This window comes from Delphinus delphis, chromosome 1 (genome assembly GCF_949987515.2).
Source record: "Delphinus delphis chromosome 1, mDelDel1.2, whole genome shotgun sequence".
NCBI lineage: Eukaryota > Metazoa > Chordata > Mammalia > Artiodactyla > Delphinidae > Delphinus > Delphinus delphis.
The window spans coordinates 43007444-43034802 of record NC_082683.1 but is presented as its reverse complement, the minus strand read 5'-3'; the positions used below and the strand labels follow the sequence as shown (position 1 = coordinate 43034802).

The 27359-nt window shown below is 41.6% G+C and overlaps 3 protein-coding genes across 6 annotated transcripts in view; 2 read left to right on the top strand and 1 right to left on the bottom strand.

Annotated features, from left to right (window-relative positions):
• BTF3L4 (basic transcription factor 3 like 4) overlaps nucleotides 1-572 on the bottom strand; it is a 28969-nt gene extending 28397 nt beyond the window's left edge. The window contains exon 1 of the mRNA XM_060021961.1: nucleotides 466-572. The gene's annotated coding sequence lies outside the window, so the exon portion shown is untranslated. The remainder of the gene's footprint in view (nucleotides 1-465) is intronic.
• Nucleotides 573-1712: 1140 nt separating this feature from the next.
• Nucleotides 1713-27359, top strand: part of TXNDC12 (thioredoxin domain containing 12) — a 38574-nt gene continuing 12927 nt past the window's right edge. Inside the window, exons 1-8 of one of the 4 annotated variants that reach the window (XR_009520827.1) lie at nucleotides 1713-1912; nucleotides 11939-11999; nucleotides 18282-18334; nucleotides 19134-19207; nucleotides 20830-20899; nucleotides 21678-21761; nucleotides 22965-23562; nucleotides 23859-23939. Coding sequence is in view for 3 of the 4 variants with exons in the window: in XM_060021931.1 (XP_059877914.1) it covers nucleotides 1816-1912; nucleotides 11939-11999; nucleotides 18282-18334; nucleotides 19134-19207; nucleotides 20830-20899; nucleotides 21678-21761; nucleotides 23859-23938 (519 nt within the window). In the remaining variant the exon portion in view is untranslated. Of the gene's footprint in view, nucleotides 1913-11938; nucleotides 12000-18281; nucleotides 18335-19133; nucleotides 19208-20829; nucleotides 20900-21677; nucleotides 21762-22964; nucleotides 23563-23858; nucleotides 24731-27359 lie in introns of those variants that run through there. The other 3 variants (XM_060021941.2, XM_060021931.1, XM_060021950.1) reach the window with 3 other exon arrangements.
• KTI12 (KTI12 chromatin associated homolog) lies at nucleotides 12215-15347 on the top strand. Its single transcript, XM_060021913.1, has one exon. It carries the CDS (start codon nucleotides 13714-13716, stop codon nucleotides 14776-14778), a length of 1065 nt encoding a protein of 354 aa, XP_059877896.1. The 5' UTR covers nucleotides 12215-13713; the 3' UTR covers nucleotides 14779-15347.

Here is a 27359-nt window from a genome sequence, read left to right as displayed (position 1 = left end):
ACAAACACTGCCATTACGAGGTGAAGAGCGCTGCAACGGAATTCGGTCTCCAGGGCTCGGGGGCGGGGGCTGCTAGCCTCAGTTTCTCTATCTGTCTAGTGGGAGGATCAAACGAGATGACAGCAGATAGGCTGTATAAAGCTCACAGCATTATTGTTGTGAATAATGAAGAAGAACAGGACAGAGGCGGGGGACCACCTGCCTCCTGGGACTGGATCTGGGCGGCAACAGCGCAGGCCCGCTCGCCCACAGAAAGCGGTGGTGCTGGGGACCTTCCCTCAGGTGCCGACCCCCAGCTGCGCCGCCGGTAACCGAGAGGCCAAGCCAGCCGCCTCCGCCCCCACTCGGCGCGCCACAGCGGAAGTGGCAGCCCCAGCAGTTGGCGGGTGTCGGCAGAAAAGGGCGGGGGGAGATCGTGCGCAGCGGCCTAAGGCCGTGGAGTGGCGGGACCGCCGGGGGTCTCACCTGAAGCAAGGAGGGTCCTCCACCACCAGCACGCGGCAAGAGCAAGATGGCTACCTCAGTCGAGACAGAGAAAGACGAAGGCGGCCGCGGCGGCGGGAGTCGGTCCCACGTGACACATCCGTCCCCGCCTCTCTCTCACCAGAGCAACCTATCCCGGGAGCCCATATACGAACTACAAAGCCCAGGCTGCTCTGCGCGTCCCAATAGAAAAGCGGCAGGTGCAGGTGGCCGCGCTGCATCCCGGAGCTTGCAGTCTCCCTGGTGTTCCATTGTGTCCGTGCCTGCAGTTTGTAGGAAGCCTAATAAAAGGGCTGTGTGTATTTTTGTTTGGGTGTCTACTTTTGCCGGATGTCTTTCACTAGGAATTAAGTACGCACTGTCGAACTGAACTAGTGCGGACTCACGAGTGTGCAGACTCAACTAGTCTCCACTCAGGAGACACGGGAAATTTTGACCTGTTTGTTACGCATCAGAGAGGAAAACTGAGAAATACTTAACCCACGAATTTTAAAAACAACAAAAACAAATAGATTTAACCAGAAGAAGCTTTACACTTTAAGTGCCTGCAGTAACTTATGTCTTGGTGCCCTGAAGAGCTAGGTCAATTTTGCAATGAGAGGTTCCAAGTTTGGTTTTCTCAGAGCTTGCATCAGTTGATTGCATCATCCCTGAGTGGAAGAATTTGGGTTACAAGGAAAAATAAGGTGCAGTGCTTCTTCTCCAGCAGGAAGGGGCATTCTTGCAGGCACGAGACCATGCACCGCAGAACAGACTTGCCAGGTCTCTTCGAGACTCGAGCAGGAACCTAAGAATGAAATCCGGTTGTCTGCCTTTTTTTAATTTGCGAAGGGGGAGGGGGGACCCGAAGCCAATGGGCACCCCGCCCACTGTTGGGTGCTGCTGACTTCACAGATCAATAATTTGCGTAGTGAATATTAAGTGAGCGGTTTTTTGGGGGAGGGGCTAGCCCGCAGGCGGACGCAAGCAACGGATGCAAGCAGCAACGGTTCTCCCGAGCCTCCTCCCCACCCCTTACTATCTCGGCCCATCTTTTCTCTCGGTACTCGGACTGAAAGTCCGGAACCTGGGGAAGCAACTAGCGCTCAAAAGCAGCCCCCGCAGCCTTCTTCGTGATCTGCACCTTTAAACTCTCACTCCGTCCCAAACCGGACCCCGGAGGCACCACCCACATCCGTCTAACATCACTTCCTTCAGGGTTAGAAAAAAAAAAAAAAAAAATCTGGGAACAGGAGCGGATGGGCTGAGCAGCACTTGGGAAACCGCGCGGACTTTCTGCTAGGACTCGGGCCCTACGTCTGCTCAGCCCCGTGGCTCCGCGCACCTACCATCATGGAGCTGCGGCCTCGTCTCGGAGCCACCTGTTTGCTGGGCTTCAGTTTCCTGCTCCTCGTCACCTCTTCTGATGGACATAATGGGCTTGGAAAGGGTCAGACCGCGTTCTTATCTTAATCTTTACTTATCCTGGGCCCCAGCCCGGGACAACCCTCTTCTTGTTCTAACATGATCCCTTTCGCATTTTATCTCTGTGGCCACGCTAGATTTCTTTTTATCCTCTCGAACTGCTCCTGGAATTTGGGGTGAGGAGTAGCGGGTCTGGGGAATGTTGAGATGGGGAAGTTTTACTTGAGGCCTCCCTGAATTCTTGGGTTGGGGTAAGGAATTTCCCTTATGTTAGGAAAAGCATGTTTAAGAGACCAGCATAGTGTCTAGCACTTGGTAGGCCCTCAGGCACCGTTACCTTCCCTCCTGGGAGAAATAGGACCTTTGGGGATCTGTATATTTAGACCCTTGCCCTGGGTCTAAGAGTCCCCTCCTCACCTCTTCTTTTAAGAGCTAGGTTACTGCTTCCTTACCTTGGAGCGAACAGCACCTATATCCTAGGGAGGGGTGACTGGCACAAAAGGAAGGGCCAGATGAAGGGTCAAAGGTGTGATGTTAGAAACCGCAACGAAGAGTAGCCCTCCCCGCTCGCCGCAACTAGAGAAAGCCCGCACACAGCAACGAAGACCCAATGCAGCCTATATATATATATATATATATATATATATATATATATATATATATATATATACACATATAAAAGGCTCAGTTCATTTTGGGGAAAATGTCTGCCCAACACCCTGGTTGGAATAACCATAGTTATTTGGTGGCAAGCTCAGCTTGCAGCTCAATCATACAAGAGCTTTTTCCCTCAAAACAACCAGGGAACTTTGGCGAACAGTAGAAGGTCACCAACAGTTGTTCTTGGTTCCTTGGTGTGGTTCAGTAGGTGTGTCTGAAGAAACTGAGTTTTTCTGAAGAGTGAGGGGGCAGTGGTTATGAATGGAGAATAAGAGGTGTGACCCCCTACTCCATCCATCCCATTACCTACATCTTTATTGGAACTCAGGGTTTTATGCTTTTTCTAAGTGGTTGTGTGGTAGCGTGCATTCCCCTCCCTTTCCTTTTTTTTTTTTTTTTGTAGTGACATTGCTGTATGGAATGTCTCTGCTGCAATCCTGCTGTTGTTAATTGTGTTTTATCCTCCCTATTTGCACATTTGTTGGTGGGTGATGAGATTGGGTGGACGTTCAGTGTGCCTGAATGCAGTCAGTCCTTCATTCAGTAAATAATTTTTGATCACCAGCCGTATTACAGGCATGGTCCTAGGCACTAGGGATATATCAATGGATAGGACAGACAAGGTTCCGCTCTCACAAAACTTATATTCAATTCAGAGAGACAGAGAGTAGATACATGAACAAATAAACAGGCAAGATAATTTCAGCTAGGGATGAGTTCTAGGAAGAAAATGGAACTGATGGAGTAGAAAGGCTGGGGAAGGATGAGGGAGCTGGCATTACTTGAGCTAGGAAGGTCAGGGGAGACTTCTCTGAGAAGGTGACATGTGGGTTTCCATCTCAACGATGAAACTGCACAGTGAATTCTGTTGAGCCAGAATGTTTTAAGTACTGACAGTCCCATTTTAAAGCAGATTATTGTATATTTAGTGTAAAATTGTACTGAAGGAGACAGAAGAGTATAGTGTTAGGAGTGTGGGTTTAGATTTGAGTTTTAATTTATTCTGCCACTAACCAGCTGAGAGGCCAAGGGCAGGTTGCTAAACTTCTCAAAGCTCAGTTCCTCATCTGCAAAAGGGGCAGAATAATAACTACCTCAGACACGCAACAAATAATTTACCCTGTTCCAGTATACTGTGTTAGGTGTAGGCAATACCTTGGAGTCATGTATTCAGTATTCCTTGTTAGACATTAAGCTCTGTGTGGTTGTTCCAGTTACCATTGCTGCATTATAAACCACCCCCAAATTCAGTGGTGTAAATAAATCATTTTATTATGCTCACAATTCTGTGGGCTAGGAATTCAAACAAGGCACAGTGGGGAAGGTATATGTCTTGGATCCAAGTCTGGGGCCTCAGCTGAGCTGGTTACTTCTACGTGTGGTCTGTCTTCATGGGCTAGTGTGGGCCTCCTCACCATATGACAGCTAGATTCCACGAGTGAGTGCCCTAAGAGAACAAGGTGAAAATGCATGGGATTTTTATCATCTAGCTGTACAAGTCAAATAGCATCACTTCCACTGTACTCTGTGGGCATGTTCAAGGGCAAGGGAAATTAAGCACACCCCCTCCATCCCCCATGGGAGGAATGTTGAGGTCCCATTGTAAAAAGAGCATGTGGGGGCTTCCCTGGTGGCGCAGTGGTTGAGAGTCCGCCTGCCGATGCAGGGGACACGGGTTCGTGCCCCGGTCTGGGAAGATCCCACATGCCGCGGAGCGGCTGCGCCCGTGAGCCATGGCCACTGAGCCTGCGCATCCGGAGCCTGTGCTCCGCAACGGGAGAGGCCACAACAGTGAGAGGCCCGCATACCGCAAAAAAAAAAAAAAAAAAAAAAAAAAAAGATCATGTGGAATGGGAGATATTGTTGCAGCCATCTTTGGAAAGTACAGACTGCCCCAGTAAGGTAGGACCATTTCTGTCTTATTATTCGTGCCCAGGAATATTTGTTGAAAGAAAAAATGAATGGTACACATGATCGTTGAGATTCCTGTCTTTTTCAGCTCACAGTCTGAAGACTGTCAGGACAAGTAAGCAGGCAATTACATGATACTGTGATATGTACTGTAAGCAGGGAAATAGCAGGTAACTTAGGAGCATATAGAAGGGCAACCTTGGTGGGGGGGGGGGCTGTGTTGTGAGGATTAAACAAAAAAACAAAAAGTATTTAATATGTGTCACAAACTTAGAAAAGTGTTTATTTAATATTTATTATTATATCCTCCCAAAGAAGAATATTGAATTGTTCCTGAAAGGAGTTAATAATATTTCAAACTGTTTTTGTTTGTTTGTTTTTATTTTTTTGTATCTTGTGAGTGTGGTTTCTTGGAAAATAGATTACAGTTCACCACCCACCTCCCAAAAAAGTGCTACCTGGAGCAGTGATGAGTAAGATTTCTTCCCAGATGTTTAAGTAGTTTTGACTCTTTCCAGAAGATGGCCTGGTGGTTTGCAGAGAGGAGAGATGGAATGACCCTAGTGTTTTCATTAAGAAGAGGAAGTACGGTGGTGTGGTGTGAGCATTGGATAGAAATCAGGAGGCCTGAGTTTTAATCCTGGTCAGACTCTATAGCCAGCTCTCCTCTTCCCTGGGGATCATTTATTACATGAGAGACCTGGAACTAGAAATGATTCCTAAGAGTCCTTCCAGCTCTAACATCCTAGAGTTCTAAAATAATTTTGTTGTTTCCCGTGTGCTAAAAATTTGGAATATGTATCACCTGTGGGGAGGAGTGTAATGATTAACATTTACTGTATATTTGCTGTATTCCAGGAACCGTTCTGTGCATTTTTCTTGTATTGACTGGTTTAATCCTCATAATAACCCTCTAAGATAGATAATATATTTTTTTCCTTGTGAAGTTGACATTTTATTAAATAAATATTTTCATTCATTAAGATATTATATTTTCAATATTTTATTACAGTAGTTTTTAAACACATAGCAAAGTTGAAAGAATTTCGCAGTGGACCCCCTTATGTCTACCTCCCAGGTCTACCATTGATGTCTGACTATCCTTGTCCTATCATGTCTCTCTCCACGTAGTCATCTATCCATGTGTAAATCCATTTTTTTCTTACAGCATAGATAATATTTTTTCATCATTATCCCCATTTCACAGATGAAGAACCTAAAATGGGACACAGGAGTCACATAGCTAGTAAGTGGACCAGCTGAGATACGAATTCCAGAGCTTCTGTTCTCAACAATATACCACTCCTGCTCAGAATGCAGAAACTCCTTTGAAAACTTTAAAGAAGGAATGAGAAAGTTTTCAGTGGGGGCGGTTCATGTGCTCTCCTGCCTGAAACAGAAATGGATGGCTTTGTCAAGTCTCAAATGCAAATTTGGCACTGACACATATGGAATGTTTACCTTCCATACTGTGACCTATTCACAGTCGCAACAGCCCTATGGGACAAATATTTCTGTTAGTCATATTTTGCATACGGGAAAACAGCAAGTGGCTAAACTAGGTCTGTTTGATGCAGACAGACTTCATTTAGCCACTGTGTTATTCCACCTCTTAGGTACAGTGTTCCCTGTTTCAGAGACTTGGCTGCCAGTTCTGACACTTAACCTTTTGTTTTGTCAGCTGGGAGAGGGTGGATAATACTTTTCTGATGTCCTTAGCTTACACTCGTGAAAACAATTTGAGCATGAAGGGCTTGGGAATTCTGATGTAAATGCTGTGTTTGGAAATTGTCACTTTCCTTTTTTTCCCCCTTTTAAATTAATGTTTTAGGGCAGGAGCTGCTAATATGGGAGCTTTCAGCTCACTCTGCAGATAACTGGAGTAAATAAAGTGTCTGTGCAGGTGATACTTTAGGAAATTGGACTGTCTTCAGATGTTCCACGTTGGCATGGGTGTGAGTGTGGGTGTTATTGGGGAGTAGCTAGCAACACAGTAAGCACTGTACCTTTTCAAGTTGCTTTTGAAGGGAAACATAAGGACGCAGGTTTTCCAGACCTGAAGTCTGTGTTTTCATTCTGCTTTGGTGAAGCCACATTCCTTTATTCATTTATTCATTTTTATCTTTGCTAGAGAGTCAGTGAAGTATCGTGAGCAAACTACAGACTCTGGAACACCACCATGTAGGTTCTAATCCCAGCTCTGGCACTTACTAGCACTGTAGCCTTGGGCAAGCCATTTAACTTCACCTTCCATATCTGTAAAATGAAGACAATTAAGTTTCTACCTCATAAGTTTACTGTGAGGATTAAATAATACATGTAAAAGCATGAACAACAATGGCTGGCATATAATAAATGGCATATAAGTGTTAGTCATTAATGCTATTATATTATCGTAATTATAACATAGAGTAAGCACTCAAAAAATGATGGTGCTGATTATTACTCGTGAAAAATTCCAATGTACTTTTTAATATGAATTTTCAAAGAAATTTTATACACGTAGTGAACTGTTTCAAATTATACCTCTAGACTTACTCGTAGGGATAATGCAGTAGGGCAGCCAGGGGCACTGGAAAAGCATTTTAATTAGGAATCAGACTAAATTCTGGTTGTGGCTTCCTTTGTGGTCTTGGGTAGCCTCTTCCGTTTTCCAGGCCTTTGTAATATGAGAGGATTAGAGTGATCTCTAAGTTTGTGCTGTCCGATAAAGTAGCACTAGGAATATGTCATTCTTAATTTTTAAATTAATTAAAATAAAATAAAATAAAATAAAAAATTCAGCACCTCTGTTGCATTAGCCATGTTTCAAGTACTCAACAGCTAATAGCTACCATATTGAACAGTGCAGCTATAGAAATTTCTATCACTGGAGAAAGTTCAATTGAACAGTCCTGCCCTAGGCTCTCTCTTAGCAATAACCTCCTATGGCTGTAAGCTTTGTCAGCTAGCTTCTGAGTAGTCCATGTTTATGGAGAAATTTTATTTTGCCTGGTAGTAATCTAGCTTCCCTGACTTTCTTTTGGCTGACATTTGCCTGGGATATATTTTTCAATCATTTTACTTTTGACTTTTACAAGTCCTTTTGTCTTAGGTGTTCTTGTAAACATAGAGGTAGTTTCTTTTTGTTTTGTTTTTTTTTAACCAAAATCTGACAAATTCTGTCTTTTAACTTTAACTGGCAAGTTTAGTTCACTTATGTTTGTGGTGATTATTGACAGAGCTGGTCTTATTTCTCTCATCCAATTTCCGTTGCTACTGTTTTTTCTATCCTTATTTGCTCTTTTTTGCCCTTTTATTGGGGGTTGAGTATTTGCTGGTTCTTATCTTGCTTTATCTCCTTTATGAGTTTGGAAGTTGGCACTCTAGTTCTGTTCTTTTAGTGGTTACTTTTGAAATTTTACTCACATATTTAACAAAATCTAACATTAATATCTTAACCCCCCAATGGTTAGTGGGCCTTAGAATATTTTAACTTCAGTCTCTTCCTCTTTCCTTATAAGCTGTTGTTGTCCAATATTTTAATTCTCTCTCCTTTTTTAACTCTATAAATTAAGCATTAAATTTTTATACAGATAATATTTAGATTTATCTACATGTTTACCAGTTAATTTGCTCACTGTTCCTTGTATTTAGGCTTTCTTCTGGAATCACTTCTTTCCTGAAACATGCCTTTTATCACTTAGTTTCTCTGGTTTTCTCCCAGAAGACTATTTCGTATTTACTTTTGTCTCTTCAAACCTCCAATACTTCCTCCACAATCCTTGCTTTCAGCCAGTCACCACGCTTCCAATTTAACAGAAGGTAGAAGGACTCAGAAGAGACCTTTCAAAAATTGTCACCACGAGATTTACCTACCTTCTAGCACCAGTATCCATATATCCTTCCTTTCCTGTCTTTACTGGATGAGCTATCAGGGCTCCTAGCAAAGGCTAATCCCTCTACTTGAGTACTAAATCCCATCTCCTTTCATCTACTCAAGATATTTTCTACTCTCCCTTTTAGTCCTGTATCATCAGTTTTCCTACCTTTATTATATCATTTCTATCAGCTTTCAACATCCTATACTTTCCTCCATATTGAATAAAAACCTTTCATGGACTCACAGCTGCCTCTAGCAATTGCCCCTGTACAGCAAAATTCTTTAAGAGAGTTGTGTGTACTTGTTCTCTAATTCTTCCCCTGGGCTGTCTTGATCTTGCTCTAATCATCTTTTCATCCTCGCTCCTCTATTGAAACTGGTCTTGTCAAGGTCAGCATTATTCTCCACTTGTTAAATCCAGTGGTCATTTCTGATTTAATAGGAGCATTGGTGTCAGTGGATCATCCTTCCTTCTTGAAACATCTTGGAAACACTTGGCTTCTGGGATTGCATGTGCTGCTGGTTTTCTGCTGATCTCACTGGTAGTTCTTTCCCACATCTTTGGCTGGTTCTTCTTTATCTCCCTTAACCTGGGGGTGCTCCAGGGCTCCTGGACTCCCTCTTCATCTACACTCACTCCCATGGTGATCTTATTCAGTCTTAAGCTTTAAATAACATCCGTATGCTGATAACTGTCCCTTGAATTCCGGGCTCAGATATTCAGTTGCTTATTCAGCATCTCTACTTAGATGTCTAGTAAGCATCTCAAAATGAACATTTCCAAATCCAAGCTCTTTAATGTTCCTTTCTAAAACTCACTCCACCTACTCTCTTTCCCATCTCTATTAATGACAACTCCATTCTTCTAGTTGCCCAGGCCAAAAACCTTAGAGTCATTCTTAACTTCTCTCACCCCATATCCAGAACAAAATCCTTTTGCCTTTACCTTCAAAATATGTCCAGAATCTGATAGGATCTACTCCCTCTACCACCACAGTTGGTCCAAACCACTGTCATTGCATGATTGGATTATTGCAATAACCACTTTCCCAGTCTCTTTTGTTTTTGCCTTTCTCTCCTGTATTAGTTTGCTAGGGCTGCAATAACAATGCACCACAAACTGAGTGGCTTAAACAACAGAAACTTATTGTCTCACAGTTCTGGAGACTAGAAGTTCAAAATCAAGGTATTGGCAGTATCGGTTCTTTCTAAAGACTGAGGGAAGGGTCTGTGCCAGGCCTGTCTCCTTATAGATGGCTGGGTTCTCTCCCTGTGTGAATATCTGTGTCCACATTTCCCTTTTTTATATGGACACTGTACTGGATTAGGTCTCACCCTGATGACCTCATTTTAACTTGATTACCTCTATAAAGATCCTGTTTCCAAATAAGGTCACAATCTGAGGTACTGGGGAGTAAGACTCCAACATATCATTTTTGGAGGGACACAGTTCAACCCATAGCACTTCCTTTAGTCTGTTTTCATCACAGAAGCTAGAGCAATCATGTTAAAACAGAAATCACATCATGTTACCATTGATACTTTGCTCAAAACCCACTAAGAGCTTATTAGTAAAAGCAAGAATCTTTATAGTGGCCTATCAGGCCCTGCATTGTCTACTCCCTCCCTTGCCTCTTTGTCCTTACCTCCTTCTGCTTTGAAGGACAGCATTGTTTAGTGCTTAAAAGTAAGGAGTCTGGACCCTGAGTGCATAGGTTCAGTTTCCAGCTCTGATGCTCATTAGCTGTGTGAACTTGGGAAAGTTACTTAAACTTTGTGCCTTGGTTTTCTCATGTGTAAAATGGTATTAATAAGAGTACCTACCTCTAGGGTTGTTATGAAGATCAATATTGGTATAGTACTTAGAATAGTGCCTGGTATATTAATAGCAAATACTTGTAGCAATTCTCCAGTGCCAGACACTGTTCTAAATTCTTTTTGTTGTTGTTGTTGTTATATTCATTCATTTCTTTTAGTTTTTAGATTCCACATATAAGTGAAAACATACAGTATTTGTCTTTCTGTGTCTGACTTATTTCACTTAGCATAATACCCTCCAGATCCATCCATGTTGGTGCAAATGGCAAAATTTAATTCTTTTTTATGGCTGAGTAATATTCCATTATATATATGTAAAGTATATATTATATGTATATATATATATTTTTTCTTTTTGGCCACACTGCGTGCCTTGTGGGATCTTAGTTCTCTGACCAAGGATTGAACCTGGGCCACCATAGTGAAGGTGCTGAGTCCTAATGACTGGGAATTCCCCTGTATATACCACATCTTCTTCATCCATTCATCTGTTGATGGACATTTAGGTTGCTTTCCTATCTTGGCTGTTGGTAAATAATGCTGCTATGAACATTGGGATGCATGTATCTTTTTGAATTAGTTTTCGATTTTTTCCAGATATATACTCAGGAGTGGAATTACTGGATCACATAGTAGTTCTATTTTTCATTTTTAAAGGAACCTCCATACTGTTTTCCACAGTGACTGTGCCAATTTACATTCCCACCAACAGTGTTCAAGGGCTCTCTTTTTTCCATATCTTCTCCAACATCTATTATTTGTTGTCTTTTTCAAGATAGCCATTCTGAAAGCTGTGAGGTGATATCTCATTGTGGTTTTGATTTACATTTCCCTAATGACTAGTGATGTTGAGTATTTTTTCATGTGCCTATTGGCCATTCCTATGTCTTCTTTGAAAAAATGTCTATTCAAATCCTCTGCCTATTTTTTTAATTGGGTTGTTGGTTTTTTTAATATTGAGCTGTATGAGATGTTTATATATTTTTGGATATTAACCCCTTATAGGTCATATTATTTGCAATTTTTTTTTCCATTTTGGTAGGTTGTCTTTTTGTTTTGTCAGTGGTTCCCTTTGCTGTGCAAAAGCATTTAAGTTTAATAAGGTCCCATTTGTTCCTTTTTGCTTTCATTTCTTTTGCCTTAGGAGACTGATACAAAAAAATATTGCTACGATTTATGTCAAAGAGTGTTCTACCTATGTTCCCTTCTAGGAGTTTTATGGTTTCAGGTCTTACATTTAGGTCTTTTTAAATTAATTAATTAATTAATTTTACTTTTGGCTGTGTTGGGTCTTTGCTGCTGCTTGTGGGCTTTCTCTAGTTGCAGTGAGCGGGGGCTACTCTTTGTTGCAGTGTGAGGGCTTCTCATTGCGGTGGCTTCTCTTGTTGCAGAGCACGGGCTCTAGGCATGTGGGCTTCAGTAGTTGTGGCGCATGGGCTTAATTGCTCCATGGCATATGGACTCTTCCCGGACCAGGGCTCGAACCTGTGTCCCCTGCCTTGGCAGGCAGATTCTTGACTACTGCACCACCAGGGAAGTCCACCATTATTTAATTTAATCTCCTTAAAAACTGAATTAGGCGATATTATCTCCATTTTACAGGTATGAAAACTGAGGCTTGAGGTATAGGACTGTCCATTGTCCCATACACCTAGAAAGCAGTGGATTTGGGACTTGAACACCATGCTTTTGACAAAGGAAAGCCTTTTTTTATGAGTATCTTGTGAACATGCCACATTTCTTTCTTGGGTCTTTGCCCTTTGTTCATGTGTGAATGTTTATGAGGCTCTTTTCTTCCAGGTTTTGGAGATCACATTCATTGGAGGACACTAGAAGATGGGAAGAAAGAAGCAGCTGCCAGGTACAAGATATGGTTTTAGGTTACTTATGGTGGTAAAACATTTTCCAGCCATCAACTTAGCATTAATTTCAGGTGAAGGATTATGCCAAGGCAGAGCAATGGAGGGGCTGCCTGATAACAACAAAAATAATACTACTACCTAACATTTATTAAGTGCTTACTATGCACCAGACATTGAATTATGTGAATTAACTCATTTAATTCTCACAACAACTCTTTTGAGGTGGGTACTGTTGTTATCTTCATTTTACAGATGAGAAAACTAAGGCATAGATCAGTTAATAACTTGCCCAAGATCACACAGCTAGTTAAGTGGTGGAGCCAAGATCTGGACCCAGACACTCTGGCTTCAGAGCCTACACTCAACCAGTAAGCCATGCTGCCTAATAGTCTCAAGTTGAATAGTCTTAAGTTCCAAGTAGGTTTGGTCTATTCACAGAAGACTTATACAAAGGAGGAGGAAAAAGCAGAACAGGGGAGGAAAGGCTAAACATTGATCTGAGTGCTTTATATTCATTAATTTATTTAATCCTCACAACCTATGAGGTTGGTTCAGCCTGTGAAATAAGAACCATTGTTATTATTTTACAGGAGAGGAAATTTAGATACACAATGGTTACATAACTTGACAATAGTTTACACAGCTAGTAAGTAAGTAGCAGAGCCAAGACTTGAACATTCTCTACTATACTGTACTGGAGAGATATAAAGATACAATGTATGTGCACTTCCTTTATACACACACATCTTTGCACAGAAATACTCACACTTCTGCACCTACCAAACTGTAGTGCTTGCTTTTGCTAGAACAGATCCTACAGCTTCATGGCTCTGAGCCTCATACCTTCTGCAGGAGTAGGGTTGCCAGATTTAGCAAATAAAAATAAAGTATGCCCAGTTAAATTTGAATTTCAGGTAAACAATAAGTAATTTTAAATATGCCCCAGGTAATATTTGAGACATACTTATTTTAAAAACATTTTTTGTTGATTGTCTGAAATTCAAATTTAACTAGGCATCCTATATTTTATCTGGCATCCTTACCCAGGAGAAAAATTCCTATTAGTTTTTCACGTTCTAAATCAAATGACTATTCCTAGGTAAAGTCTTCGGCAATTTTTGTGGGCATTTTGTTTTTCTCTTCTGTACTTTTACAACCCAACCTACCTCTATCCGTTAGAGTGTATGTTATTCTGCCTGTAGGTGCCTGACTTTTCCCATTCAGACCCTTGCTTTGTCGGGGTACTGTTTTATGTTCATCTCTGAATTCCCAACCATGAAGATATTGAATGATTGAAATGGTTATTGAATAAACAGTTAGTGAATGTTATTGGCTGTAAGGAATGAAGGGGAACTAGTATTTGTGAATTGTCTTCCATTTGCTAAATATAGTGCTGATTGTTTTGCAATATTTAATGTTCTTTAAGGCTCCATTATAAATTGATGAACATAGTCTTTGGCCGCCAGGAGATCACATTCTCCTGAGACGTATAACATTTGACAGAAATAGCCGGTGCCGTTCTAAGCTCCATCTCCTTTCGGAGAGAGCAAGATCTGGCTCTCGTTGGTCTAGAACTCCTGTTCCCATAGCAACAGAGGTCCTGTAAGAGTCAAGGGAGGCAGGAAGTGTGGCTTGCATTTCCGGTTTGCGTCGGAGCAGCCCGCAACCCGGAAGTTGACGCTGCGCGGTTGCACATGGCCGCGCCCTGGGAGGATGCCGCTGGTGGTGTTTTGCGGGCTGCCGTACAGCGGCAAGAGCCGGCGCGCGGAGGAGCTCCGCGTGGCACTGGCGGCCGAGGGCCGCGCGGTGTACGTGGTGGACGACGCGGAGGTGCTGGGCGCGGAGGACGCGACAGTGTACGGCGATTCGGTCCGTGAGAAGGCCTTGCGTGGGGCCCTGCGAGCGGCCGTGGAGCGGCGCCTGAGTCGCCACGAAGTGGTCATCCTCGACTCGCTTAATTACATCAAGGGCTTCCGCTACGAGCTGTACTGCCTGGCGCGGGCGGCGCGCACTCCGCTGTGCCTGGTCTACTGCGTAAGGCCAGGCGGTCTGAGCGGGGGACCGCGGGTGGCGGGCGCGGATGAGAGTCCGAGCCGCAATGTCAGTGTGAGTTGGAGGCCGCGAGCTGAGGAGGGAGGGAGACCTCTGGCGGCGGGCACCGGTGTCCTCGGGGAACCGCAGGCAGTGGACTCTGTAGTAAATGGGAGAGCCCAGGCAGAAGTACCTAAGGAACTGGAGCGGGAGGAAACCAGGACGCCAGATTTTCCAGCTCTTGTGACTTCGGAATTCGAGAAATCTGCAGAGCATGTGTCCGGTGCCTTTTACCCTCCCGAACTTCTGGAGGCCCTAGCGCTGCGCTTCGAAGCTCCCGACTCTCGGAACCGCTGGGACAGGCCCCTGTTCACCTTGGTGGGCTTAGAGGAGCCGTTGCCTCTGTCAGAGATCAGAGCTGCCTTGTTTGAGAACCGGGCTCCTCCACCCCATCAGTCTACACAGTCACAGCCACTTGCCTCCGGCACCTTTCTGCACCAATTGGACCAGGTCACCAGCCAGGTGTTGGCAGGACTGATGGAAGCTCAGAAGAGCGCAGTCCCTGGAGACTTGCTTAAGCTTTCTGGCACCACAGAGCACCTGCGGTTTACCCGGCCTTTGACCATGGCAGAACTGAGTCGCCTCCGTCGCCAGTTTATTTCCTACACCAAAATGCATCCCAACAATGAGAACCTGCCTCAACTGGCCAACATGTTTCTGCAGTATCTGAGCCAGAGCCTGCACTAACCAGAGCTGGTGGGGGAAAGTCATGGCTCCTTGTCTAACTACTGCACTCTCTGTTTCTGTGGGAAGAATAATCTGAAGGTCTGCAGAATATATTGATGCGTGGAAATAGAGCTATTGTGACCGATTCACTCGTACGTTTCTGAATGCCTCTGTGCCAGGCCTTGAGTTTACAGCATAAATTGAGACTAGAAAGAATGGAGAACTAGCTTGGAGGAGCTTGGCAAGTTTCTCTAGAGGACAGAGCTCTGGTGGACAGGGTTTACTTAGATTGGGTTCTACTTGGGATATCACATACCATTGATTTCCCCCATCTGAATTGTGGGAAAGCAGACTGGATGGATGAATTGTTTTAAAATAATTGTGAACAGAACTGAAGATGACACAGTTTTGCATCTGTACTGGCCCTTTTTTCATACCACAGTTTTTTGAGTACTGTGCCTACTTTTTGCTAGTCTCTGTCCTGGGGCCTGGGATCACAGATAGATCCACTGGTTTCTGTCCTTGGGAAGCTTTGGTTCTAATGGTGAAAGACAAAACCACTAGATTGTTTCATTTAATAAAATCTTTTAGATGAAGGCAGTGTGCTGGCATCTCTTTTGCTTTATGTTCTTCATGTAATTTACTTAATGTAACATTTTAGATACACAGGTATCCCTGTTATGCCTTTGATCAAAAATACTTTCATAGTGCTGGGTGAGAGTCTCGATGCTTTGGTCTTAACCTAGGGTGACTGTTACGACAACTCCCATAACTGGGTGCTTCATTCTGTTTTTCAAGACAAATAGCACTTTAAGCTTGTCTTTCATTTTTTTCATTGATTTCAGTAAACAAATGGTAGGTACCTACCTTACCAGTGCTTGTGTTTTTCAAAGATGTATTAGATAGTCTTTGCCCTTGAGAAGTTAGTAGTTTAGACAAGTAAACAGGTGATTAGAGGATAAAAAGGACTGGCGGTTAGAATGCTTTGCGATCCCAGAGGAGGAATTGGACTAACTAGCTGTTGAGAGGTGGTGGTTTTGGGAAGGCTTCACAGAGGTGTTTACATTTGGACTGTCACTCTAGAGCAAGGGTCAGGAAAGGGTCAAACAGTAAATATTTTAGGCTGTGAGGGCCATAGGGTCTCTGTTGCAGCTTATCAACTGTTGCCATGGTAGCACAAAAGCAGCCATAGACAATAAGTATACAAATAAGTGTGAATGTGTTTTAATAAAACCAGTTACACTGAAATATGAATTATATTTAATTTTAATATATCACAAGGTACTATACTTCAGATTTATTTTTCAAACATTTAAAAATGTTAAAAAAAAAAACCATGTTTGTATATAATTACCGTACAGAAGCAGGCAGTGGGCTGGATTAGGCCTGCAGACTAGTTTGCTTACCTCTGCTCTAGAAGGATGAATAGGAGTTTGCTTGAGAGAAAAGAGAAAGCAAGACATTCTAAACTGTTCTGTAAGTACACCGTGCTGTTAAAAGGATGGGCTGCCTTGGTTGGTGATTATTTCTTGCTTATCAGGTTATCTGGACTACCTTTTGTTTCTGATATATGAGACTGGATTCCTGCATGAAATGGAGGTTTGGACTAGGCAGCATCTAAGGCCTCTTCCATTTTCATTCTCAAATTCCAAGTTAGTTGATTATCAGTTGATTGGGTTTAAACCCATGGATTCTGGATTGCTGTTCTAAATTGAAGTAGACATAGTGGTCAGAAAGAATATTGATTCTGGAGTCAGACTTACAAGTTAACTACTAAAGTGGCAGAACCTAGAATTTATGTGGTCAAATGTTTAATTTCTTGGAAGTCTCAGTTTTCTCATTTCTATTATGAGACCATTACCTTAGGATTGTTGTGAGGATTTTTTTATATATATAATTTATTTATTTATTTTTGGCTGCGTAGGGTCTTTGTTGCTATGTGCGGGCTTTCTCTAGTTGCGGTGAGCGGAGGCTACTCTTTGTTGCTGTGCACGGGCTTCTCATTGCGGTGGTTTCTCTTATCGTGGAGCACAGGCTCTAGGTGCACGGGCTTCGGTAGTTGTGGCACGCAGGCTCAGTAGTTGTGGCTTGCGGGCTCTAGAGTGCAGGCTCAGTAGTTGTGACACACAGGCTTAGTTTCTCCACAGCATGTGGAATCTTCCCGGACCAGGGCTCGAACCCATGTCCCTGTATTGGCAGGCAGATTCTTAACCACTGTGCCATCAGGGAAGCCCTGTTGTGAGAATTTAAATGAGATAATGTGTGTAAAGGACATACAACAATGTCATATAAATATTTAGCACATTTGGCTATTATTATTATGGCTATGTAGATCACACTTCTTACCTAACCTTGTCCTGCTCATTTAGTTTATAAGCTTTTACAAGTATTAGAGGCACCATTCTGTCCCAGATTTGTAGTAGGCCTATGATGAGATAGCTGACTAATTCGTTTGACCCTTACTAAATTAATTTATATATATTTAGAATAGTACCTGGTACACAGTAAATGCTGTATAAGTTTTTGCTACCAGTAATATTATTCTCTATATTAGGTGTAGGAAGTATAGAGGCAGCTAAGAGTTCCTTCCTTAAGAAACTCTAAGTAAATAAAAAGATACAGTTCAATGTGGTAAATAAAAGATAACAGTTCAATGTGTTAAATGCTGTGATAGTATTGTACAGCATGTGGTGATGTGGTGATATGGGGGTTGGATGATGGAGAAAGCCAACGTCTGATTACATAGGACCCTTCTACAAGTCGGCATTTGAGCCTTGAGAGCGTAAGAGCTTCAGCTGGCCAAGAGTGATTCAGGTGGAATATGTTGCTTATTATTTTATGAAAGAAAAAGCTTTTTCCTCCCTGATTATAAAAATTACATTTAATTGGGAATTCCCTCGTGGTCCAGTGGTTAGGACTTGGTGCTTTCCCTGTCGCTGCTCAGGTTCAATCTCTGGTTGGAAAACTAAGATCTCACAAGCCACATGGTGTGGCAAAACAAACAAACAAACAAAAAAACACTTAATTGTAGAAAAATCGGGAAATACAGGAAAAGTATAGTAAAACCCACAATCCCATTATCCAGAGATAACCTCTATTATGTTTTGGAACATTTCCTTTTAGACTCTTTTCTACATATTTGTATAATTAAAACTAAACTATAGATAATAATTTTATATTCTAGCCTTTAACAGTGTACTAGTGAAAAATTTTATTAACGTTTCAGTGGTTATATAACCATAACATTTAGAAATGCTGTAATTTGTTGTTTTCTTCTACAGTCTTTTTTCCCTAGCTGTAAAGCCCAAATTTGCAGAATTTACTGGAATGTCAGAACTTAGCAATAATTTTGTTGTAATAGTCCACTATTATTGAATAGATTGTCTTAAAATTTTTCTTATTGAAATTATACTACATGAACATCCTTGTACATTAATCTTTGTCTTCATTGGTTAGTCATTTTATTAGAATATATTTCAAGAAGTGGAATTACTAGATTATAATTTCTTCATTTTGTTTTTAAGTGGATTACCCCTGATGGTGATTATCCATAAGTCCTGGTGTGGAGCTTGCAAAGGTAGGTGCAAATGATCAGACCTCAGATGTGTTCTCAAATATTAATGTTTAAAATATATTAACACTGACTTTGGCTCAGCACTGCTTATTGCTTGAAGGAATACCGAAGAAATTTATGGTATAGATTGCCTGCCCTCAAGAAATTTGCAGTTATATTTGCAAGGGGTTGGAGGGTGAGACAATTAAGATATGGTTATGTAGAATATGGGATCAGGTGCTACAATAGTTGTATGGACAGTTGTATGTAACAGAGAGAGACATGAGGAGTGGTCTTACTGGAGGAGGTGGGAACCAAATTAGAGCCCAGGTTTTCTTACTTTGTAGCCTGTGTTCTTTCTGGTATACCAGCCTGCCACTTCCCAGTCAGATTCCTCCTTCTGTTTGGTATGCTACACTTAATAAAATCATGTAGGAAAAAGAGTATAAAATTAGTGTAAATTGCTAGTTTAATAATATATATACATAAGTGGTAGAGTATTGTTACTCTATTGTCTTTATTACATCTATTCTTAAATAGATGTTATTGAAATACGTAAAAAAGCCAATAGTAATAATTTTTTTGTCAGTATGCCGTTATCTATATTTTATAAATTAGATGAAAGCTTAAGAGAAATAAAGTCAGCCACTTAAGTTACATAACTATGCAAGTAAATGGCAGAAGCAGGACCAGAATTCAAGTGTTCTAATTTCTGGGTCTTAAGATTAGCAAAAGGGTCAGTTATATGAATCATCTCAACAAATTAGGGTTTGGGTATGACAATGATGTTTTCTTCTATTCCAAAATCTTTTCTTCCCCCTAGCTTTAAAGCCCAAATTTGCAGAATCTACAGAAATTTCAGAACTTTCCCATAATTTTGTTATGGTAAATCTTGAGGTAAGACTTCCAGAGTTTCTCCTTTGTGCTATGATTTTAAGTCTTTACTGTTTTAGAGTTAGCCTCATTGATGGTATAAAATCTTACTCAGCAGAGCTGTCTTCTTGTCTGTATGTGTTTTTCTCTTGAACTCTAATACTAAGTCTTGCATCAGATATGGTAGAATGCTATCGAGCCCCCATTTGTGGGAGGAAGTAAGAGAAGAAAGATTGGATAAGATGACTAAATTTTAAGGTCCCTTCACTTTTAGCTTATGATTATGACATGTTTTTACATCTTTGTATAATTGAACTAAAGATGTGGTCACATGTGTAGGCCACGATTCCCTGCAAAATATGATTCAGTTGAAACCCTACTCTGTGCTGGGCTTATATGTAGAGCTTCTTCTTATTTCATTAGATATCCTTTATGTATTTCACATTGACCAGAGGTGTTGGAATCCCAAGTCAGAATATCAGATCTTAGAGTTAGAAGGGATTTTTAGGCCATTGATGCTATCCCTGTTTTACAGATTGATCATCTTAGGCCTGAAGGAGTTAGGTTAGTCAAGGTCATAGAGCCTAATAGGTGATAAGAATAGGTACTGTGACCTAGCTGTGCTGCCTTTTAGGCTGTACTCTTCCAATGTGGGATGCTCGGATGCTCTGTGATGATACTCCTAGCGCTGTTTCTATAAAATGATGTTTATTTAAACATAGGACTGGAAATCTTCTGAACACATTACCAGTTAATGTTGAGATAGCTAAGGGATTGCTTATAAAGCTAGTGGATAGCCTGAACGCTGACACACCTCACTGAAGGCAAAGTTATATTAACTATTTGATATAACTTCTGAAATGGGAATCACACCATAAACGACAAAATTACTGTTGATTTCTATGCATCTAAACGCCTCACCACTTTCTGTGATGAGTTAGAATCACCACTCACAGGAAACAGAAATGTGTTCAGTGAGCATTCTCCAACTTGAGAGATTTCGTAAAAAGAAAGCTAACTGTGTGGTCTTGTCTCCTGGGAGAAGTGTAACTTCACAATTGTACTAAAATGTCAGTCTCATCAATTCATGCATTCAAGAAAAACTGTGCAAGTCAGTGATGTAGGTACTGAGAATCAGCAGTGAACAAAACAGACAAAATTCTTTGCTGTCATTAAGTTACATATGAGGAATTGAATATGGGGAGGCAGACAAATAAGTAAAGTATGTCAGATAGTGGTAAATGCTATGGCTAAAAATGAAGAATGGTGGGGATAGTTTGCAATTTTAATTAGGTAGTTAGGAAACAAGGTGACATTTGAGCAAAGATTTGAAGCAGAAAAGGGAGTGAGTCATGTGGATGAAGGGGGAAGTGTGTCCAGGAGGAGTGTAAGAGCAAATACAAAAGCCTGAGTGGGGAGCATGCCCGGCTTGTTTAATGACAGCAACAGCAGGCAACTTAGTGTGGTTGGAAAAGACTGAACAAGGGGTAGGGCGTGATGTTAGAGAAGTGCCCAGGTGACAGTTGAAGTAGGGCCTCTTAGGCCACTGCAAGGACTTAAGGTTTTACCCTGAGTGGGAGGGGAAGCCACTGAAAGGTTTTGAGGAGAGAGGGAACATGATCTGACTTAAGGTTTATACTTAACAGGATGAAGAAGAACCCAAAGATGAAGATTTCAGCCCTGATGGGGGTTATATTCCACGAATCCTGTTCCTGGGTAAGGTGAAAGGTCTTAATCTGGGGATCTGTGATGCAGAAGGAGAGAGAAATGAATCAAGGCACTGACTCCACCTAGTGAAATTTTATTGGGATGGCTAAAAACAAAAACAAAAACCAGTTTCAAGAGAGAATGGGGAGTTCTGAATGCCAGAACCTTGGATCTGAAGGAAAACTTTTCCCATTAACTACGTGCTTTTGTAAAAAACAAAACAAAACCCCAAAACTAACTGCTTTTGTGAGCAGTGGGAGAGTAGTGATCATTCATTTATCCATTTAGCAATCATTTGTGCATCAGCCATATGTCAAGCACTGCTAGGCACTACAGGGACTGAGATAAGCCACAGTTCCCACCCTTGACCCTGTAGTGAGGTTGAAGCAATGGGATTCTATAACAAGAAAAATGTATTTCCACAAACAATTTTATAAAAGATATTTAATGACTACCTAATCTTTGCTCAGCATTCTGCTAGATTCTATGGGGGAAACAAATAAAAATATAGATCCCACCATTATCAAACAGAAAAGAAACATGCCAGCAAGAGGGACCAGCATATACCAAGGCATGGTGGGGAGTGAGGGTAGGGGTGGGTTGTGTTCAGGGAATTACAAGGAATTCATTGTGATTGCAACATAAAAAACAAGGGGTAAGGTGGTGAGATAATGGGCTGCAAAGATGGGCAGGTCTCGTTTTCCAGAAGGCCTAATGTACCATATGGTGCTTAAAGTACCTCTCTGTTGTAACTATTGCAATCCCTCTGCCATTTTGTCTACAATAGATCCCAGTGGCAAGGTGCGTCCTGAAATCATCAATGAGAATGGAAACCCCAGCTACAAGTATTTCTACACCAGTGCTGAGCAAGGTATGGTTATGTTGAGAGAGAAGAGGGAGGGTTGCTGCTAGGTTTCAGTAGGATGAACCACATGCAAGGTCTGTGATGGGAAACTAATTCAACATGTTAGCCGAGCATCTGCTGCATGACTAGCTTTTGGCTAGATGCTGTGTAGAATATAGGAGAAAGATAAGACTGAGCCCCTTCCCTAGCTTTTTATAATCCAGCTGGGAGCTAACTGACCCACAGGAAACTGTTAAGAACTGAAGGTCCCAGAAATAGTCACTTGCCCGTGGACCCACAGTTAAAAAGTCACAGAGCCAGGATTTCAGTCCAGAACTTAGTTTTTTTCCACTGCACTAATGCTATTCTTGTGAGAATTCAAAGAAGGGGAATGCTAACTGTTAGCTGATCTAGTCTGAAAGGTTTCATAGATAGTAAACTTTAACTGGATCTAGATGGATACGGATAAGAATTTGTCTCTATGGACACATATGAAGAGGGCATTTCAAGTTACAGAAGCAAGGGGTGTGTGTGTGTAGGGGGGAGTATAGCCCAACATGGAGAGGGCGTGAGGCATGCTAGAGGGAATGATGACTGGGTTGAGTCCTAGCCAGCAGAGGAATGCGGAAAGCATCATTCGAGGCAGAGGGAACAGCGTCAGCACAAACATGTGAGGGAAGATTGAAATCATAAGTCAGTCATGCTTTTTTGTACTCTTATCCTTGAGCACAGTCATTCTAGAGGGAGAGGTTGGAATTCATGCCACATAATGTCCCTGTTTTCCTTCTGAATTTCTCCCTGCCATCTGTAAAAGAGGGTTGTTTGCTAAGTTGCCATGTGTCTCCCATTGCCATGCTGCCAGGTTGTTGATCACTTTATGTTCTGAGTCCTCAGAACTCTAATTTCTCAGGATAGGTAGAGGAAAGAGATCTGCAGAGGTTATCCTCTCCTTTCCATGGGTAAGGAGAATGTCATCTTTCCTACCCAAATGCCGATCACTGGAGGTTGGTGTTACAGGGAAATTTTCCACATGGAGAAGGGTAGCTGAACTTTAGGTTCCCAACTTTTTTTTTTTTTTTTTTTGGCTGTGAGGCTTGTGGGATCTTAGTTCCCCGACCAGGGATTGAACCCAGGCCCACGGCAGTGAAAGCACCTAGTCCTAACCACTGGACCACCAGGGAATTCCCATAGGTCCCCAACTCTTGACCCTGAAATTCACCTTCCTTTTAGAATTTCATGAAGTTACCACTTCCATCTTGACACCAGCATCATCCTTTAACACATTAGTCCAAATGTGGACACAGAACCCTTTGCCTGAATTCTCCATGGCTCAGCTGACATGAAACTGGAATATTCAAACCTGGCTTTACTAAAGGCTTGGACAAAACAAAAGGGATGTAACAAACTATACTACCTGGTTTGCTTTCTGAGATCCACAGACTCTGGCTCAGCCTAACAACTGGCCTGCCATTGTATGGGGAGCCTGTACCAAAACAGCTGCCCTCCTTGATGCCCAAGATAGATGAGAAGTTTCATCTTCCGTCTGACCAGGACCTGCCTTCCAGGTTTCTCCTGTGCCTGAGAACTTGACTTCTTCCATACGTAATTGATACTAGATATGATGACTTCTTTCAGTGAAGACCATCCTCCCTTCATGTACACGCACACATTCACATACCAGTGTAAACTGTAACCTCCACAGGATATGAACTAAATGCAGCGATCCTCCAGAAGAGATGATGGGGATGGTAGGAAGATGTTTTCTTTTCCCTTAGTGTCAAGTGAATATCTACAGCCTGTGACAGGGGTTCAACTCTAATCCTGGAGGGTAAGCCAAAGTAACTACTAACATTTTTTTAAGACTTCATAGTTTATAAAGCACATTTATTATTCATTCTCTCATTTAATTTTTATAATCTGTGTGAAGTAGGTAGCATCACCTTATTTATAGATGAGGAAACAAATTCAAGAGACTTTCCAGGGCTAAAATCCAGAACTAGATCTTGAATCCAGATCCTGTGCTCCTCTTATATTTCTCCTAAAACATAAAAATCTGTATTGGTTGTCACATGTCAAATATTAAAGACGTGCTTCATACTTTTCCCCTCAACCTTTATTTCACAGTTGTTCAGGGGATGAAGGAAGCTCAGGAAAGGCTGACGGGTGATGCCTTCAGAGAGAAACATCTCGAAGATGAGTTGTAACATGAATGTATCCCTCCTTTCATCAAAGTTACTGTTCTAGAAGGAAGGCAGCAGGGAAGGGAATATTGAGGAATCACTCAGAACATTTAAACCTTGTTCCTGCCTCCATGGGAAGGGGCCCTCTCACTGTGGAAGAGTTCTGCTGCCAGAAGCTGGTCTCCATGTTTGTGATCCAGCAGAGTGTGGCAGACTTCCTTCTCCTGTCCCCTCTCACCTAAATGTCTCTGTCATTGAAGGTAAAGAATGACACCTTTTGACACAAAACTTGAGCCATTTGGAGGTTTACTCCTCACACTGCAGTAGTTGAATCTTTCCATTTCCTCCTGCTTTACTCACCTTAGTGGTGAAGAGAGACCAGAAGCATCTTTTTTATAATGTTAAAATTGCAGAAATAGCTTATCATTTAAAACAAGTCCTAAATGTAAATCCGTAATTCTACCCCACCAAGGAGACCAGCCTGTTTCTTCTCTTTCTCTCCTGGGAATAATCTTGGGCTTCTTCCTGAATCCCTTCAACTTCCTTCCTCTTCTCTGGCTTGGCTTCCCTGTTTGCACGCATGCGTGTGCGGGAATGGCTGTGTGCTTTGGACTCAGCCCAGCTGGAAGCATGCTTTCCCCTGTTGCTGTTGGAGAAACTCAAACCTTCAAGCCCTAGACGGAGCCATTTTTGTCAAGTCGTCAACTGTATTTTTGTACTGGGGTTAACCAAAAAAAAAAAAAATATATATATATATATATAAATTGTTCCATTAAACTTTAATAAAACTTTAAAAGGAAATGTGTTTGATGGCCTTTTTGTTATTGGAGAATGGAGGGAGGGAGATCATTTAGGAAGAAAACTAACCTTGAGGACCTAATCTAGGAGCTCTGTCTAGGACTCCTCGTGCACCTGCACCTCCCACATTCTAACAGGCATCAGAGCTCTTCTCTTCTACTTTTTAAATACCTGAATTCCCTCCTTCCTCACTGTCACTCTTGTACAGGGCAGGCCTTTTCTACTTCCTAGACTATTTATTGTTGTAGCCTTGTAACTTGCCTACTTGCCTCCAATATTCTCTCCTGCAATCCATCCTCCTTACTTCCCCCAGAGTGATCTTTCCAAAACACAGATGTGACCATGTCACTCCCCTGCTTAAAGCCTTTCCTGCCACACTCAAGAAAATAATACTAACATTAGAAAATATTTGGGCCTCAGTATGTGGCAGGCACTCTTCTAAGTGCTTTATGTGTATTATCCCATTTCGTTTGCCTTTAGTCCTAACAGGCCTATGACAAAGGTACTATTATCATTTCCATTTTATACAAGAATTTGAGGTGTACGAGGAAACCAAGGCACAGGATCAAGTCGAGATCTTTACCATGCCTTTTAGGAAGCTTCTTCAACATCATTTGCTCCCATTGTCTTTGCGTTTTGTGTTGTGGTGACACCAGATTGCTTCAAGTTCCCCTCACAACATGCTCTTTCATGCTTTTTTGTCTTTCCTTGGCTTGTTTCCTCTGCCTAAAACTTCTTTTTACTCATTCTTCACATTTTGAGCCGCCTCTTGCAGACCTGGCTTTTCTCAGGAGGATAAAATGCCCCTCTCCCCAATACATCTATCTTGGCTCAGTACTACATTATATTGTAATTACCTGTTTGCACACATGTAGCTGTCATCAGGCAGCCATGCTCTAGGGCAGAGCTATTCCTCTGTCTTGTGTACCAAGGTCTCTAAACAATGTCCTTTCAAGTGAATTGTCAAGCTCTGTGGTAGGTTCTTTTCATTCATTCTATTTAAATCCCATTAATGGTCCTAATGGATAGGTATTATTAGCCTCATTTTATGGAAAAGGAAACTGGAGAGAGAAGTGGCTTGCCCTCAGTTTCTAGTCTAAATACTGGATTCTAACCACCCCTGTCTTATTCCAAACTCATACTTTTTCCACCACACATTACCTCCTTTATGTTCTAAGGTGTGACTCAGAACAAGCATTTTCAGTCTGGGGTATGTAAAGACTTTACAAGAAATACATGGGCACAAAATCTTTACTGAATTGATATCCAGGTCTTCATTTTCCCAAAAGTGATTTCCTAGGATTCCTCAAAAAATCAAACAATTACCATATGATCCAGCAATTCCACTTCTGGGTATATACCCAAAAGAACTGAATGCAGGGACTTGAATGGACATTTGCACACCTCTGTTTATAGCATTTTTCATAAGAGTAAAAAAGGTTGAAGCAACTTGGGTCCATCAACAGATGAGTAGATTAACAAAATGAGGTATATACATACAATGCAATGTTATGCAGCCTTTAAAAGGAAGGAAATTCTGACACATGCTAAAACATGGATGACCCTTGAAGACATTATGCTAAGTAAAATAAGCCAGTCACAAAAGGACAAATACTGTATGATTCCACTTACATGAGGTACCAGTCAAATTCATAGAGGTGAAGACTGGTGGTTGCCAGGAACTAGGGGGGTTGGGTGTTTGTGTTTAATGGATACAGAATTTAAGTGGGGAAAGATGAAAATGTTCTGAAGATGGATGGTGGTGATAGTTACACAACAATGTGAATGTACTTAATGCTACAGAACTGTACACTTGAAAGTAGTTTAAATTTTGTTACATACATTTTACCACAGTTAAACAAAAAAGATTTCCCAGGATATGTCATCAAGATGGTTCATTCCCACCTCCCTTATCACTCACTATCCACCTTTCCCCACTTCACAGAAGAAAGGCATACCTCTTACCCTGAATTTTAATATGGTGCATTGCTGTATTATGCAAACACCTCTGGGGTGCCAAACCAAGGTAAATTGAAATAGTACTAAGCTTCCTTGATTAAAGAAAGGCTTTATGTCTTGTACATAGTTGTCATAAGCGTAGTTTGTCAAGAGTAAAACCTAACATTAGAAATGGGCAGTTTGCACCATTTGGAGATGTTTTGAATTCAGAAATGTTGTAGTGTGGAAGTGACGAAAATTTGCTTCTTCCAGTCCCCAGTTATTAAAGAAGGCATTTCTCCTGCGGGAGAGGTCTAAGGAGAAGAGAAGGAAGTTTGAAGTCATCCAAGTGACAAATTCATGACAGGTCTTCACCTCTTAGAATTTGGAATTAGTTTTAGAGTTAGGATTTGAAACTAAGGTAGTTGTCATACAGACTCATGTTAACATGTTTATTTGACTTGAAAAATGAAGTTACGTTGTTGCCCCTGGGCAAAGACTTGAACAGATACTTCACAAAAGAAGATATAAGAATGACCAATAAGCATGTGAAAATGTGTGATATTAGGCAACAGAGAAATGTAGATTAAAACTATAATGAGATACTATTTCCCACCTGCTGGAATTGCTAAAATTAAAAAAACTTGATACCAAGTTTAGAGGGGATGTGGAGCAACTAGAACTCTCCAGTTTATTGTTGATGGGAAGG

What these genes read in the sequence shown, in the direction of transcription:
- KTI12 (XM_060021913.1), top strand. Translation starts at nt 13,714, where the DNA reads ATGCCGCTGGTGGTGTTTTGCGGGCTGCCGTACAGCGGCAAGAGCCGG.